This window comes from Suncus etruscus, chromosome 15 (assembly GCF_024139225.1).
Source record: "Suncus etruscus isolate mSunEtr1 chromosome 15, mSunEtr1.pri.cur, whole genome shotgun sequence".
Lineage (NCBI taxonomy): Eukaryota > Metazoa > Chordata > Mammalia > Eulipotyphla > Soricidae > Suncus > Suncus etruscus.
The window spans coordinates 73,333,591-73,348,832 of record NC_064862.1 but is presented as its reverse complement, the minus strand read 5'-3'; the positions used below and the strand labels follow the sequence as shown (position 1 = coordinate 73,348,832).

General features: G+C 53.1%; 1 protein-coding gene across 1 annotated transcript in view; it reads left to right on the top strand.

Annotated features, from left to right (window-relative positions):
- HIP1 (huntingtin interacting protein 1) overlaps nucleotides 1-15,242 on the top strand; it is a 99,518-nt gene that overhangs the window by 68,938 nt on the left and 15,338 nt on the right. The window contains exons 2-14 of the mRNA XM_049787897.1: nucleotides 3,114-3,177; nucleotides 4,466-4,608; nucleotides 4,700-4,756; nucleotides 6,545-6,625; nucleotides 7,041-7,117; nucleotides 7,804-7,865; nucleotides 10,023-10,163; nucleotides 11,085-11,142; nucleotides 12,869-12,944; nucleotides 13,036-13,176; nucleotides 13,378-13,475; nucleotides 13,786-13,858; nucleotides 14,499-14,682. Coding sequence (XP_049643854.1) covers nucleotides 3,114-3,177; nucleotides 4,466-4,608; nucleotides 4,700-4,756; nucleotides 6,545-6,625; nucleotides 7,041-7,117; nucleotides 7,804-7,865; nucleotides 10,023-10,163; nucleotides 11,085-11,142; nucleotides 12,869-12,944; nucleotides 13,036-13,176; nucleotides 13,378-13,475; nucleotides 13,786-13,858; nucleotides 14,499-14,682 — 1,255 coding nt within the window. The remainder of the gene's footprint in view (nucleotides 1-3,113; nucleotides 3,178-4,465; nucleotides 4,609-4,699; nucleotides 4,757-6,544; nucleotides 6,626-7,040; nucleotides 7,118-7,803; nucleotides 7,866-10,022; nucleotides 10,164-11,084; nucleotides 11,143-12,868; nucleotides 12,945-13,035; nucleotides 13,177-13,377; nucleotides 13,476-13,785; nucleotides 13,859-14,498; nucleotides 14,683-15,242) is intronic.

The window sequence follows — 15,242 nt, the reverse complement described above, 5'->3', positions numbered from 1 at the left end:
TAAATAGGTACAGAGCAGAGGAGCTGGTAAATAAATAACTAAAATTTCAGTGTGATCACAGGATCATGGCTAATTTTTTAATATGATTCATTTTTGTTTGGGGTCACACCCAGCATGCTCAGGGCTTATTCCTGGCTCTGAGCTTAGGGTTCACTCCTAGTCATATTCCAGTGATAATGTACAGAACCAGGGTTTGAGCCTTGGGGGTCAGCTATTTTTAACTCTCTGTACTCTCTCTGGCCCCTCAGAAATCAGATTTTTTCTTTTAGTCACACCCAGCGCTGCTCAGGTGTTACTCCTGGCTCTATGCTCAGAAATCAGTCCTAGCAGGCTCGGGGGACCATATGAGATGCTGGGATTTGAACCACAATTGGTCCTGGGTTGGCCGCTTGCAAGGCAAATGCCATACCATTAAGCTATCTCTCTGTCCCCCTATTTTTGGGTTTTGTCTGTTTTGGGTCCACACCCGGCCATGGGTGTTACTCCTGGCTCTGCACTCCTATCACTCCTGACTATGCTTAGGGACCATATGGGGCTCCAGACATCGAACCAGTGTCAGCAGCACACATGTCGTGCCTCCTCCCTGCCCTGCTAACACTCCGGTTCCTAAATCAGGTTTTATAGGAAACAGCTCTACTTCTATAGTGGATGTGCCAGCTGATGTACTTCTCCTCATCCCAGAATTGACTTAAAAGTGGGGGGAACCCACATCCCCAGACCCAGTGATATCGTAGCCTGAAGATGGACTTTTTTCAGAAAGTATCTAGGGCTGTATGAAGGTTTGAGGGTAAGGCACTTGCCTTGTACATGGTCGACCCAGGTTCAATCTCTAGCAATAATGTAGTCCCCTGAATGATCCCTGAACGCTGCTGGATATCTTCCCCCACCTCCCCCCCCCCCAAAAAAAAGCAAGCAAAACAAAAAAGTGTCTGTGTGGTTCAGAGAGCAAAGCAGGCAGGGCATTTCTCTCACAGTTGACCCAAGTTGCACCACACATGGTCCCCTGAAGCCCCCTAGGAGTGACCCCTGAGCACAGAGCCAGGAGTCAGCCCTGAGCACTACTGGTTGTGTATCTATACTTTATCCTTAAGGAAGGAGTTTCAGCTAATGCAAGAGCCTGGTAGCTGAGTGGTTCACTGTTAAGAGTCATGTAGATTTTGTCTTTGGACACTTTCATAATAAAAATTTCCAAATGGGGACTAGAGTGATATCCCAGCAAGTATGGCCACTTGCCTTGCACTTGGCCAACATGGGGTTTTTTTTTTTTGGTTGTTTTTTGGGTTTTTTTTTTTTTGGGTTTTGGGCCACACCCAGTGGTGCTCAGGGGTTACTCCTGGCTGTCTCCTCAGAAATAGTTCCTGGCAGGCACAGGGGACCATATGGGACACCGGGATTTGAACCAACCACCTTAGGTCCTGGATTGGTTGCTTGCAAGGCAAACACTGCTGTGCTATCTCTCCGGGCCCCAACATGGGTTTGATCCCTGGTATCCCATATGGTCCCCCAAGCCTGCCAGGAGTGATTTCTGAGTGCAAAGCCAGGAATTATCCCTGAGAACTGCCGGGTGTGAGCCCAAAACTATCCCTGAGAACTGCCGGGTGTGAGCCCAAAACAAAAAGAGCATCTTTTTGTCCTATCCTGTACTGTACAACAGTACAGGCCCAAGAATATTTGCTGGACTAGGTAACAGTGACAGTAAACATTACCTGAAAAGGGGCCGGGAAGGTGACACTAGAGGTAATGTGTCTGTCTTGCAAGCGGACGGACCACGGTTCGATTCCCCAGTGTCCCATATGGTCCCCCCAAGCCAGGGGCGATTTCTGAGCGCATAGCCAGGAGTAAACCCTGAGCGTCGAACAGGTGTGGCCCAAAAACCAAAAAAAAAAAAAATTCACCTGAAAATAAATCATCTCTAGATATGAACACGTTTGTGTTCACCACACCCAGCCCCTCCATGGGCTCTTTTTACAAAGAACAAATTGGGACTGGAGGGATAGCACAGTGGGGAGGACATTTGTCTTGCATGCACCAGATCCAAGTTCGATCCTCAGCATCCCCTATTGTCTCCCAAACCTCTCAGGAGTAATTTCTGAGCACAGAGCCTGAATGTCTTCAGGTATTACACACACACACACACACACACACACACACACACACACACACACACACACACAAGAATCCACTATCCCTCATGGAAGCCTTTTTCACGGGATTTTCACGAGAGAAAGTCAAGACATGGAGAAATCTGTGTGTGGTGATGTGTAAAAGGAACTACCACAAGAGGAACCTCTCTGGGGGATGGTGTGTTTATGGGAGCACTGACTACCAGTCTGTGGGTGCTCAAAGGAGACTAGAGAGCAGTGGCAAAGCCACAGAGAAAGGCAAAAGCATTCTTTTTTTTGGGGGGGGGCACACCCAGCGGCACTCAGGTTACTCCTGGCTCTGTGCTCAGGAATTTCTCCTGACTGTGTTGGGGATTGGACTCGGATTGGCTGCGTGCAAGGAAAACGCCCTCCTTGCTGTGCTATCACTCCAGCCTCTTTAAACACATCCTTGATCCAGGCAGCATGGACGCCTCAGTTAGTTTTCTCACGCCTATAGTCCTTTTCCCATATCTGCTTTGCACAGGGCAGGGGCAGTGGGTGCAGAGATACTGAAGGGAGAGATCACAGCTCTGCATGCTCTGGTCAGTGGGGAACAGGCAGGGATGTGGATGGGGGAGACTTTGTGGAAGATTCTAGCAGTGACAGAAGCATCCGGCTGGGCCAGCGTGGCCCCCTGCTCTCGGGACCTCTTCCTCCTGCTCCCCGAGAAATAATGTTTCCCTGGGGGATGCTGTAAAGCACCCCTTTGTGCAGGCTTTCACAGCCTGTGGTGGTGCCAAGTGAGTGAGTGGCAGGCAGCCTTGGCAGCTGGGCTCGACCAATACCAGGCCATAGAGCTCGTGGCCTGAGCCCAGCCTTGCCAGCTGGCCTGGCACCCCCACACCCGGACAGTAGAGCCCAGGGGGTCTTCGCTGGAAGGGCCGGAAGGGGTGGGGTGTCTGGGAGGGTCTGGACGCCCCCCATGGCGGCCCATTCATCCGTCCTCCCTCCCACCCCACTGTTTTTCAGACCGTCAGCATCAATAAGGCCATTAATACGCAGGAAGTGGCCGTGAAGGAGAAACATGCCCGGAATATCCTTTTGGCTGTTGCTGAAAAAGGCAGCCTGGGAAAGGGGGTCAGATCAGGGGGACAGGGGTCAGGGGGAGGCGGGAGGGCAGGGACCCACACAAACACACTGGCTTGTCCTGGCCAGTGTCAGATCTGACCTTGGAAACCACAGCCTGTCAGCAGACAGGACAGAAAATGCCTGGTTGCTGGCCCAAACAAGATGTTCTCCTGGGTTCCCCTTTCCCAAGCACATCCTTAGAGGGTCCTGCCCTAGTGTCTGGAGTCCAGGAGGGACTTTTACTTAGCATGGGTGGGCAAAGGCTCCTGAGTCTGCCCACGGGCTCCCCAAACAAGATACTCTTCCCCTCACTGAACTCCCAAAACAAGAGTGGGGATCTCTGTGCTGTCAGCCTGTGTTACATGGGGGCAGCAAAGGGAATAAGAAAGACACCAAAGGGGGCCGGCGAGGTGGCGCTAGAGGTAAGATATCTGCCTTGCAAGCGCTAGCCAAGGAAAGATTGCAACTGCGGTTCCATTCCCCGGCATATGGTCACCCCAAGCCAGGGGCAATTTCTGAGTGCTTAGCCAGGAGTAACCCCTGAGAATCAAATGGGTGTTGCCCAAAAAAAAAAAAAAAAGACACCAAAGGAGGATAGCGGGTCCACCTAAGCCAGGGGAGAATCGGATCGAGGCCCTGGGGCCACGTGCTTACTGAGCCCCCCCACAATGAGGCCTTAGGGCAGTGGCTTTGGGAGAGGTAGATGGCCTTGAAGAGAGACCCTGGGGGTAGATTCAGGAGCTGGAGCCCTGTCATTCGGGTTCGATCCCCAGCATCCCATACGGGCCCCTGAACCTTGCCAGGAGTGACTCCCCAACAGAGCCAGGAGTAAGCCCTGAGCACCACTGAGTGTGATGAAGAAACCAGAGGGGACAAGTAGAGATAGATGCTAACACAGAAGGGCAGGCGCTTGCTCTGCATGCAGCTGACTCAAATTCTGTCCCCACCATCCCATATGGTTCTCTGAGCGCAGAGCCAGGAGTAATCCTAAGCACTACTGGGTGTGGCCTAAAACCAAATTAAAAACAAACCAACTAAACCAGAAAAAAATACCCAAAGCACCTTCCTGGAAAAAGCCAAGTGGGGACCCCACACCCCTGGGTAGGCAGAGCAACTGGCTGTAGACTGTTTACTGAGGGGTGTCCTTAGAACTAGGCCCCATTTGGTAGGAGACGGGAATGATCTGGGGTGGCCCTAAGTAGCATCCCACCCATACCAGCACCCAACCCCCATTTTCCATGACTCTCCCGTACCCTGCATCCTGGGCACGCACCACGAGAAAGGGGCACAGACCTTCTGGTCCGTGGTCACCCGGCTGCCCCTGTCAAGCAATGCCGTCCTCTGCTGGAAGTTCTGCCACGTGCTCCACAAGCTGCTCCGAGATGGGCACCCCAACGTAAGCTCCCAGGCCAGGGGGTCATGGGAGGTCAACTGGGCCACAGCGCCCAGCAGTGCCCCTTCTCCTGCCTCCCGTCTCTCCCACCCAGGTCCTAAAGGACTCGCTGAGGTACAAGAGTGAACTGAGTGACATGAGCAGGATGTGGGTAAGTGGGAAGGGGCCCCCCAGCCTTCTCTGTTCACATCTAACATTCTTGGTCTGAGGATCCTGATCTCCCTTTAGTTTACTGGTGTCTCCCCAAAAAACACTTATAAATGTCCCATCCAAACTCGGGGGTAGTTTTCAGTGGGAAAGTGAACCTCGATTCTCAGCTGGGGACCAAACCTGGCCATCCCCTCATTCTCGTACTGTCTCCCCAGCCCACAAAACAGAATTATTTTCTTTATTTTGGGGGGCACATATTTCTGGACTGGGGGCTTATTCCTGGAGGAGTTCAGGAGACCATACAGTGTGCCAGAAATCATTGAGGCTAGAATTATAGCACGATAGAGCTGTGGTATAGGGCGTACACCTTACACACTGAGCTTCCCCAGCACCCCCATATGGGACCCCAAGCCAGAAGTAACCCCTAAGCACTGCCAGGTGTGGTCCCAAAACAAAGCAAAAATACTGCTCTAAAAAATGTTTAAAATGAAAGTCTGTTTTGAGGGGCTGGCGAGATAGCATGGAGGTAAGGCATCCCATATGATCCCCCAAGCCTGCAAGGGGTGATTTCTGAGCATAGAGCCAAGAGTAACCCCTGAGCACTGCCAGGTGTGACTCAAAAATAAAAAAAGAGGGGCCGGAGAGATAGCATGGAGGTAAAGCGTTTGCCTTTCATGCAGGAGGTCATTGGTTCGAATCCCGGCGTCCCATATGGTCCCCCGTGCCTGCCAGGAGCAATTTCTGAGCCTGGAGCCAGGAATAACCCCTGAGCACTGCCTGGTGTGACCCAAAAACCAAAAAAATAAAAAAATAAAAAAAAAAAGAAAAAAGAAAGAAAGAAAGGCTGTTTTGGGACTGAAGCAAAAGCACAGCAGGAGGGCATTTGCCTTGCATGTGGCCAACCTGGGTTTGATCCCTAGCATCCCATAGGATCCCCTGGGCCAGCCAAGAGTAGCTGAGTGAGCATGAGGGGATTCATACCCATCCATATCTCCTACACTCCTGTATTTTCTAAACGCAGAGCCAGAAGTCAGCCCTGATCACCACTGGTGTGGCCCTAAAACAAAATAAAAACAAACCAAGAAAAGTATGTTTGAGTTTAAAATATAAAATAGCATTTTGTGTCTGAATTTTTTGTCCCTGATTCTGCCTGGTGGTAGGTTATAGAAGTAACTTGTTGATATCTGCCCATTCTTATTTGTTTTGTTTGTTTGTTTGTTTTTTGGGCCACACCCGGTGACGCTCAGGGGTTACTCCTGGCTATGCGCTCAGAAGTCGCTCCTGGCTTGGGGGACCATATGGGACGCCAGGGGATAGAACCGTGGTCCGTCCTAGGCTAGCACTGGCAAGGCAGACACCTTACCTCTAGCGCCACCGCACCGGCCCCGATATCTGCCCATTCTTATATTTTTCCAGTCTTCCAACAGTGGACACTGTTATTTTAATAATTAGGGGGAAATGTCAAATTTTTATATAAGTAGAACTGTATATGTGCATAAGGTCGAGAGTTGAGCATTTTAAAATCCTTGAGGTCAATTCCCAGTACCCTGTGACCCTGGACAGAGCTGGGTGCAGCCACATCAAACAAGAGCCAACAAGTGCCAATAATAGTGCAGTGGGGAGGGTACTTGCTTTGCAAGTGATTAGATCCCTGGTGTCCCATATGGTCTCTAAGCCCCCACAGGAGTGGCCTCTGAGCACAGAGCCCTGAGCACTGCTGGGTAAGGCCCCCAAACCAATAAAATCTAAAATTCAACATCCTTCCCTGCTTCTTTCCCTCCTCTGAAAGGGTCATCTGAGCGAGGGCTACGGCCAGCTGTGCAGCCTCTACCTCAGACTGCTAAGGACGAAGATCGAGTATCACACCAAAGTGAGTATGTTCCTTAGCTCAGGACAAGGCCCTGTCCCAGCTGTGGGGGGTTGGGGGGAATGACCATTCACCCACCCCTGCAACATAGTGAGGTCCCAGGAGAAGAGTGGGTAGCAGAGTGAGCATGAGGGGATTCATACCCATCCATATCTCCTACATCTTCTGCATCTCTTGCACCTCCTCTTCTAAACCTCCTGCATCTGACATCTCCTATATCTCCTGTCTTCCTGTATGCCCCAAAGCAGACTGGGGAGAGCAGGGCCCTCTGACTCTGGGATGAGTGTGGGCCATAGATGGTTGTGGGGTGGTAGAAGTGAATCCAGGGGGTCTTTATATATGAGGTGAGGCGATCTAGTCCCCCCAGGAAGAGCTGGCAGAGAGCTGATCCTGTTCCAAACCTGACTCTGCCCCCCAGAACCCCAGGTTTCCAGGTAATCTTCAGCTGAGCGACCGGCAGCTGGACGAGGCCGGGGAGAGTGATGTCAACAACTTGTGAGTCCTGAGCCTGCTCTGGAAGGTTCTGTCTCACCATCATGCCCAGATGGTGGCAGGGGCAGGGTGGGGGACCACAGGGTGCTAGCATGGAGACCTTCTTTATTTTGTTTGTTTGTTTGGCCACAACTGGCAGTGCTCAGGGGTTATTCCTGGCTCTGGCTTAGCAATTAGTCCTGGTGAGTTCAGGGGACCCTATGGATAGCAGAGATTGAACCCACCCAGCCACCTGCAAAGCAAATGCCATCCCTGCTGTGCTATCACTCTGGCCTCTGTGGACTTTCTTAAAACGCTGTGCTCCATTGGGGCCTCTGCTATGGGATTTACCCTCTTGATCTTCAAATAACTTGAAATTCAAATTCAAATGACTTTCTCATGCAGAGGATTGCAATTGAAGCTGGTATATGTATGCAAGCACATGTTTTATGAATGTGTGTGTGCGCACGCGTGTGTGTGTGTGTGTGTGTGTGTGTGTGTGTGTGTGTGTGTGTGTGTAAGCGCCTACATGTCGAAGTCAGAGTAGGGATGGGAGAGGCCCTGAGAGCCCCAGGCACATGTTTTATGAATGTGTGGACATGTGCTTGTGTGTGTGTGTGTAAGCGCCTACATGTCAGGTCAAAGTGGGGATGGGAGAGGCCCTGAGAGCCCCAGGCCGAACTGTGAATCCAGGTCTTTCCCTCACCCAGTTTCCAGCTGACAGTAGAGATGTTCGACTATCTGGAGTGTGAGCTCAATCTCTTCCAGACTGGTGAGTGGGGGGGGGGGCAGGATAGCACTTGGGGGAGCCATGCTACATCTGCTCTCTCACCCACAAACTGGGAGCTTTGGGGGCTTCTGAACTCGCAATCTCTGAGCTGAGCACAGTCTCTCCCAGAAGCCCAAGGGGCCAGCAGCCAAGAGCCCAGAGACACTCCTCCCTTGTGTGACCTTGATTGGGGTCTCTGGAGACTTTGATTGGGGATTTAGAGCTTTTGCTGCCCCCTCCCGGCCAGTGGCAGGTCTGCAGCTGAGGGTCTCCAAAGCCCACTCAGCTCCTCAGGCAGGACACTGCCCATCTTGGAGCCCCAGGCTCATGAGGTCAGCCTATGTTTCCTCTACCTGGGCCAGACACCTGAGACCTGAGCAGTTTCTGAGGTCTGGAAGGGAGGTAGAGTTGGAACCTTCTGGAATGTGGATTCTTGAGTCCCTCCCAAACCTGCCGGCCTTGGGATCCAGGCCCAGCCACCTTGGGTTCCTCCCCCTCATTGCTGTCACTGCTGCACTGTTCAGGGGCTGCCAGCTTGGCCACAGTGTGCTGGAGGCCACACGCTGGGATGGCACCAGAGCCTCATGGATAGTACCAGGACCACACTGGGCAGTGGGACAGTGTCAGGGACCAGATTTGAGGCCTTCTGACTTGGAGGCACATCCCTAGCATCCTATTGGAGAAGAGGTACAAGGGATGGAGCAGATAAGAGCTGATTTTTTTTTTTTTTTTTTTTTTTTGGTTTTTGGGCCATACCCACCAGCGCTCAGGGGATGCTCCTGGCTCTGCACTCAGAAATCACTTCTGCCAGGCTCGGGAGACCATATAGGATGCCAGGAATCAAACCAGGTTGGCCGTATGCAAGGCAAACACCCTACCCATTTTGCTATCACTCCGGCCCCTTTTATTTTCTATCCAGAATTTAAACTTCTTTGTAATTCAACAGTTTGGAGGTGTCTTTCCTCCTCTTTTAGCTGTCAGCCCACCCTTTGAATATAAACAAGAGTCCATGAAGGCAGGGAAGGTGGGTTCTGGGCAATTTCTGCCCAATGGAAGTGCCTAGCTGGCGTTCTTGGCTGGACACAGAAACTGGGGGATGCTGGAACTTATGTGAGGATCTCTGGGGCAAATTCCCCTCCAGATCAGAGGATGGGGTTACAGCTTCCAGCTCCTGGGCCTCGCCAGCCTGCAGCCTCTTCCTCCCCTACCCCCTTGCTACTGTCCTGACCGGTGTCTTCTCCTCTGTCCATGTGCCAACCTCTCACCACCCCCGCAGGATGCATCTCAGCCTAGTGTCCCACACATCAGGCGCATTCAGATGCGAACACCCTAGGGCTGGCTGACTCGTTTCCACGTCCTTTGAATCTTGAATGGTTTCCCCATAAACCCAAGAGTTCCCCCAAGCATGAGGCTGTCTCCCCCACCACACTTAGACACTGTCCAAGATGACACTGCCCTGTGTGTCCACACCAGGGCAGGGGCCCAGTACCTCTGAAATGGGAGTCCTTGGGGGTGGGTGGGATTTTCCATTCTGAGGCTTTCTTTTTTTTTTTTTTTTTTTTTTGGTTTTTGGGCCACACCCAGCGGTGCTCAGGGGTAACTCCTGGCTGTCTGCTCAGAAATAGCTCCTGGCAGGCACGGGGGACCATGTGGGACACCGGGATTCGAACCAACCACCTTTGGTGCTGGATTGGCTGCTTGCAAGGCAAACGCCGCTGTGCTATCTCTCCGGGCCCCATTCTGAGGCTTTCATGCTGTGCTTGTTTTTTGTTTTGGGGCCATACCCAGCAGTGTTCAGGGGTTACTCTGGCTCTGCACTCAGGGATCCCTCCTGGTGATACTTGGGGGACACTATGGGGTGCTGGAGATCGAACCCAGGTCAGACAAGTACAAGGCAAGCACCCTCCCTGATGTGTACTATGACTCCAAAAGACTCTGGCGTCTCCAGTTTTGGGCATCTGTGTAGGCTAGAGCAGCCGCTGATTCCTTAGCCCAGAGACCACTGACAAGTTCCTTGCTTTCAACTTACTTTCCTGTGTCAGGGCTCCTTGTCCCTGTTCTAGGGGGTGCAGTGCCTAGAGTGAGGTGTTACAGTCACAGTCACAGGCCTCAATGGACCCTGGTCCCAGCCCCCTTCACACCTGACCACTTGTCCCCCAGTATTCAGCTCCCTGGACATGTCCCGCTCCGTGTCAGTGACCACAGCTGGCCAGTGCCGCCTTGCACCACTCATCCAGGTCATCCTGGACTGCAGCCACCTCTATGATTACACCGTCAAGCTGCTCTTCAAGCTGCATTCGTGTGAGTACGACCCATTGCTCCAAACGGGCCCAGGAAACGCAGCACCTCTGGGCCTGGGCTTCAGCTTCATCTTGGGCACTTAGAGTGCTCTAGGAGTTCTGGAATAGTGTTCTCCCTCTCCATCTGGGTTTCCTGGCCTCTCCCCTCTGCGTGTCATGGTCCAGGAAACCACAGGCCTGGAGCATCACTGTGCATAGTGGGAAAATACTGTGGGAAAAATAGCAAATATAGAACACAGCTTACTCAGCTCTCCCTACCTGAGTCTTCGGGCTGCTCTCGTATGTGCTAGGGAAGCGACTTGCTGTATACATTTGTGAGCTGCTGGTTAGAGCCACATATAGGGCTCCTGCTTCGAGGTCTACATTGTGAGGGTGCTGAGTTTGGGGTTCACATAGTCAGTGCAAAGTCTGGCCACACTCCAATGTCACTATGAGCCAATTACATGTGCAGTGTGTGTGGGAATGGTTGGGGAAGTCAAGGCGTGAGTGGATGCAACCAGGCTATGAGTATTAGTCAGACTGCTAAGTACTAGCCAGAATAGTATTAGCCAGGCTGCATGTGCCAGTCTGATGAGGTCTGAAGCTGAAACGCAGCCTCCATTTGGGGGTCCTATGGAACACAGATGCTCCTGTAGACACAGATGGCCTTACCCTGGCTGGTGCCATAGCCACTGGGACCCAATCCTCTGGTCCCAGGCCTGGGGTCTGCCTTCTGAGGGCTTCTGAGAGCCTGAACTCCCCACCCCACACATGCATGGTGGGGAGAGAATCCCCCCTTTTCCCGAGTGCTGTGCAGCTGTCTGGTCAGGCCCATGATACTCAGCACCCAGGGTAAATGGATGCAGATTCAGCATCCCCTTGGGGATCCCTTGGGGCAGGGGACTTGCCTGGGACCACCCCTCAAACTTCTACCATCCCACAGGCCTCCCTGCTGACACCCTCCAAGGCCACCGCAGCCGCTTCATGGAGCAGTTCACAAAGTAAGCAGGTCTCAGGCTGCCCTGCCAAGCCCCAGGGGCTCTTTCTGCCGCCATCGGCCAACTGGGGGGAGAGGTGCAAGGGAGACACTTGCTGTCAGGAGTTTTGCAGGTGTGGGACCCTGGCTTGTCCATGCCACTGTAGGCAGAATGGAGGAAAGAAGGGGCAGGGCCACTCTGGACTCCCCTAGAAGCCGCGGGGAGAAATCTCTGTCCTCCAGCTACCCGCTGCCCAGAGCTTTGTCCTCTTTCCCCTGTTCCCCCTGTCCCAGTGGCCTCGATGCCCAACATCACTGCCCTGGCACTCCACTCTGGCTTCGCTGCACCAAATTGCACTCAGCGTTTTCCCACAAACACTTTTCTGTTTCATGAGTAGGATTTACAAGCTGAGTTCAGATGCTGTCCCCCTTCCCCATGTCCCACCTGCAAATAAATGGCCCCCTTTACTTTGTGTCCTATCTGTCACCACTGCTGCCTGCCTGCCCTTCTGTACCAAGATCCCCCAAGCTCCTGTCTCCTGCCCCATACAAGCCCCCAAGTCCCCTAACAGGAGAATTACACTGATCAAAATGTCAAAAATCCCATGGAGAACACAGTTGGGAAGGTACTTGTCTTGAAGGAGTTCGACCTGGGATTGATCCCTGGCACCCCATAAAGTCCCCAAGTCCACCAGGAATGATCCCTGAGCACTGCTGGTTATGGCCCCAAAACCAAAAAATCAAAATACAAATCATGGGGCCACAGAGATAGCATGGAGATAGCATTTGCTTTGCATGCGGAAGGATGGCAGTTCGAATCCCGGCATCCCATATGGTCCCCCGAGCCTGCCAGGAGCGATTTCTGAGCATAGAGCAAGGAATAACCCCTGAGCACTGCCAGGTGTGACCCAAAACACCCCCCCAAAAAATACAAATCATGTTTCAGAATCTTGAGTAGTTCCCTGCTGAGTGACTGAAACTTGAGCTCTTCTCCAGTTATTTATTGGGGAAGGCTTTGAGGGATCTGCTCGCCACCACCCTGATTCTGCACAGCCTCCTCCCAAGTCCCAACAATTCCTGCCTGCCACCCCAAATTCTGCCACTCTGATCCCGCACAGCTACTTCCCAAGTCCCGTCATTCCCTGCCACTACGCTGGCTTCTGCCACCCCAATTCTGCTCATTCACTCCCAAAGTCCTGGCATTTCCCATGGGATTGTTCTTATAGCTATGCCTGCTCCAGACTTTTCTCTGCCTGGCCCGTCCGAGGTTCCCCCCCCCCCCCAATGGGCCATCTTAGTACCCTATTCAGTCGGGTCTTTGGCTAATAGTCCAGGGAATAAGGTTCATCTTGTTTATGGCTTACCCAGGTTCAATCTCTGGCAGCCTACAGTCCCCCAAGTCCATCTGAACCTAGAGCCAGGAGTAAACAAATAAGAGAGGTCTGGGTTTGGTCTCCTAGCACTACTAGGAGCACCCCTGGCCCTAGCCCCACAAACCCCCAAGACATCTGGGGGTGCCCCCTAAAATATCACCAAAACAGAGCCCCCTCAAGGCTTCAGCCCCTTTCCCTTCTTTCTGTAAAGGAATTGTCTTTGGTGGGGCCCTTTCCCCCACCCCCAGGCTCCCCAGAAATGAGCTGTCCCTGTGGCATCACAATGCTGTCATCTCCATGGCACTGGGCATTGAACTAGTGGGTGGGCTGCCGGCCAGGGGCTCACCAGGCAGCCAGCACCCCTTCCCTCCCCTCCAGGTTGAAAGATCTATTCTACCGCTCGAGCAACCTCCAGTACTTCAAGCGGCTACTCCAGATCCCACAGCTGCCAGAGGTCAGTGGGTGCTGTGCTGGTACGCCCAGGGTTTGGCTAGGCCTGGGGGAGTGGGGGCATGGGGGTGCTGAGCCTGAGCCTCCCTCTTCAGAACCCCCCCAACTTCCTCCGCGCCTCCGCCCTGTCTGAACACGTGAGCCCTGTGGTAGTCATCCCGGCTGAGGCCTCGTCCCCAGACAGCGAGCCCGTGCTGGAGAAGGATGACCTTATGGACATGGATGCTGCCCGGCAGGTGCCAGCCCAGCCGTAGCCTGACGGCAGGGGGGTGGGGGGGTTTGCAGACTGGACCTTAGCCTCCAGCTCTCCTCTGGGCTGGCCGGTGTCCCTGTGTCTGTCTGTTTGTCTATCTCTCTCACACACACGAACACACACACACACACAAACACACAAACATGTGAGTTCCCTCACATGCTCATCCTCTGACTCCCCCCAGGATGTATTTGACAACAAGTTTGATGATGTCTTCGGCAGCCCCTTCAGCAGTGACCCCTTTAACTTCAACAGCCAGAACGGCGTGAACAAAGATGAGAAGTGGGTTCCAGTTGCTGGGGTGGGGTGGGGTATGGTGGATTCTAACCTGGGAGGGTCCCTCGGATCCCAGAGGATGCACTTGAGATCCATGTGGGTCAGATCAGGTCAGGGCCTGCCAGCCTGAGAGGTGCTTTGATGGATATTTGAAGGGTTGTCCCAGAAGAGGCCCAGTTCCATGCTCCCACTCCCTCCCCTTTCTTCCTCTTCCTTTCTCTCCTTTCCTCCCCAACCCTCTTCTCCCTTGACCTGGAAACAGGCAGGGAGCACAGTGGGGAGCACGGTGGAAGGGCTCAAGAATGTTCCATTGCAGAGATCAATTGATCGGACAGCTGTACCAGGAGATCAATGCCCTGAAGGCCCAGCTGGAGAGCCTGAAGGTGGAGGTAAGAGCCTCAGAACCTGCCCCACTCCTTCCTGGCTCCCCCTTCTTCATGAACACTTTTATGGGACTGCACCCTTGGGGTGGAGGTGGAAGAGGTGGGGTTTGTGGAAATGCCCAAACTAGAGGAGCCTGACTCGCCTGCCTTTGGTGCCTGGGTTAGGACCTGAGTCCAACTCCACCTGGTACTTCAGAGAAATCCCTCCCAGGACACCACAGCCACAGACACTTCACATTGAATCTGTTGGCCCAGGTTGGCCCTGAGACACCAGGAGGGCACCTGAGCCTACAAATCACTGCTTCAGAGTCTGTCCCCTAAATAAAATAAAGTTCCTGAGCTCCGTGCCAATGATGGGTCCCACCTAGCAGTGACTGTGGTAGGAATATTCCTAACAGCCACATGTGGAACTGGATGTCAGGATGCCCATCTGGGTAGACAATTCCCGGCACAGGCAGGCAGCTCACCCACCACTGCAACCCAGCATGCCTGCCTGCAAGCCTGGCCTTGGGGGATGGCTTGTGAGGACCACAAGGCTCTGCTCCGGAGACCTGGGGAACGGGCCTGTATTTAGGGATCAGTGCTGGAGGCAGACTCCACACAAACACACAGTCATGCACTCACACTCACATTCATGCCCACCCAGGGGCAGCGCACAGTTCTGCAGCTGAAGGGTCGTATCAGTGAGCTGGAGGCAGAGCTGGCAGAGCAGCAGCACCTGCGGCAGCAGGCAGCTGACGACAGCGAGTTCCTGCGGGCAGAACTGGATGAGCTCAAGAAGCAGCGGGAGGACACCGAGAAGGCCCAGCGCAGCGTGACTGAGATAGAACGTGAGGGGATGCAGGGCTGGTCTGGGGGCATAGTGGTGGTGTAGGGCAATAGGCTGGTGGCAAGACCTTGGCTTCTGCCTGTCCCCAAGGTGCTGGGAGCTGCCATCTGCTGTCACCAGCAGGAAGCAGTTCCCATGGGGTGGGTAGGGGTTTAACTGGAGGACCTGGAGCTGGAGAACAGAGACGACATCCCCAAAATATGAAAGATCAGAAGAGATAGTCAGAGACCACATGACAGGGAAGCTTCTAGTCCTCGTAAGCCAGATGATCGCATATGAGACAGATCATTGAAATAATTGGAATTAATGACTTCCCAGATGAAACTTGTTTAGGATTTTGGAGGGAGAAGAAAATACTTGATTTTATGAAAAGAATGTACAGGGGCTGGAACAAATAGGATAGCGTGGAGGGTACTTGCCTTGCATGTAGTGATCCCTGAGTGCAGGACCAGGAATAAGTCCTGATTGTCACCATATGTGGCCCCAAAATAAAACAAAAACAAAAGGTGATACAGGCTCAGGTAGCTGGAGAGATCGGCCAGCAGGGAAGGCACTTGCCTT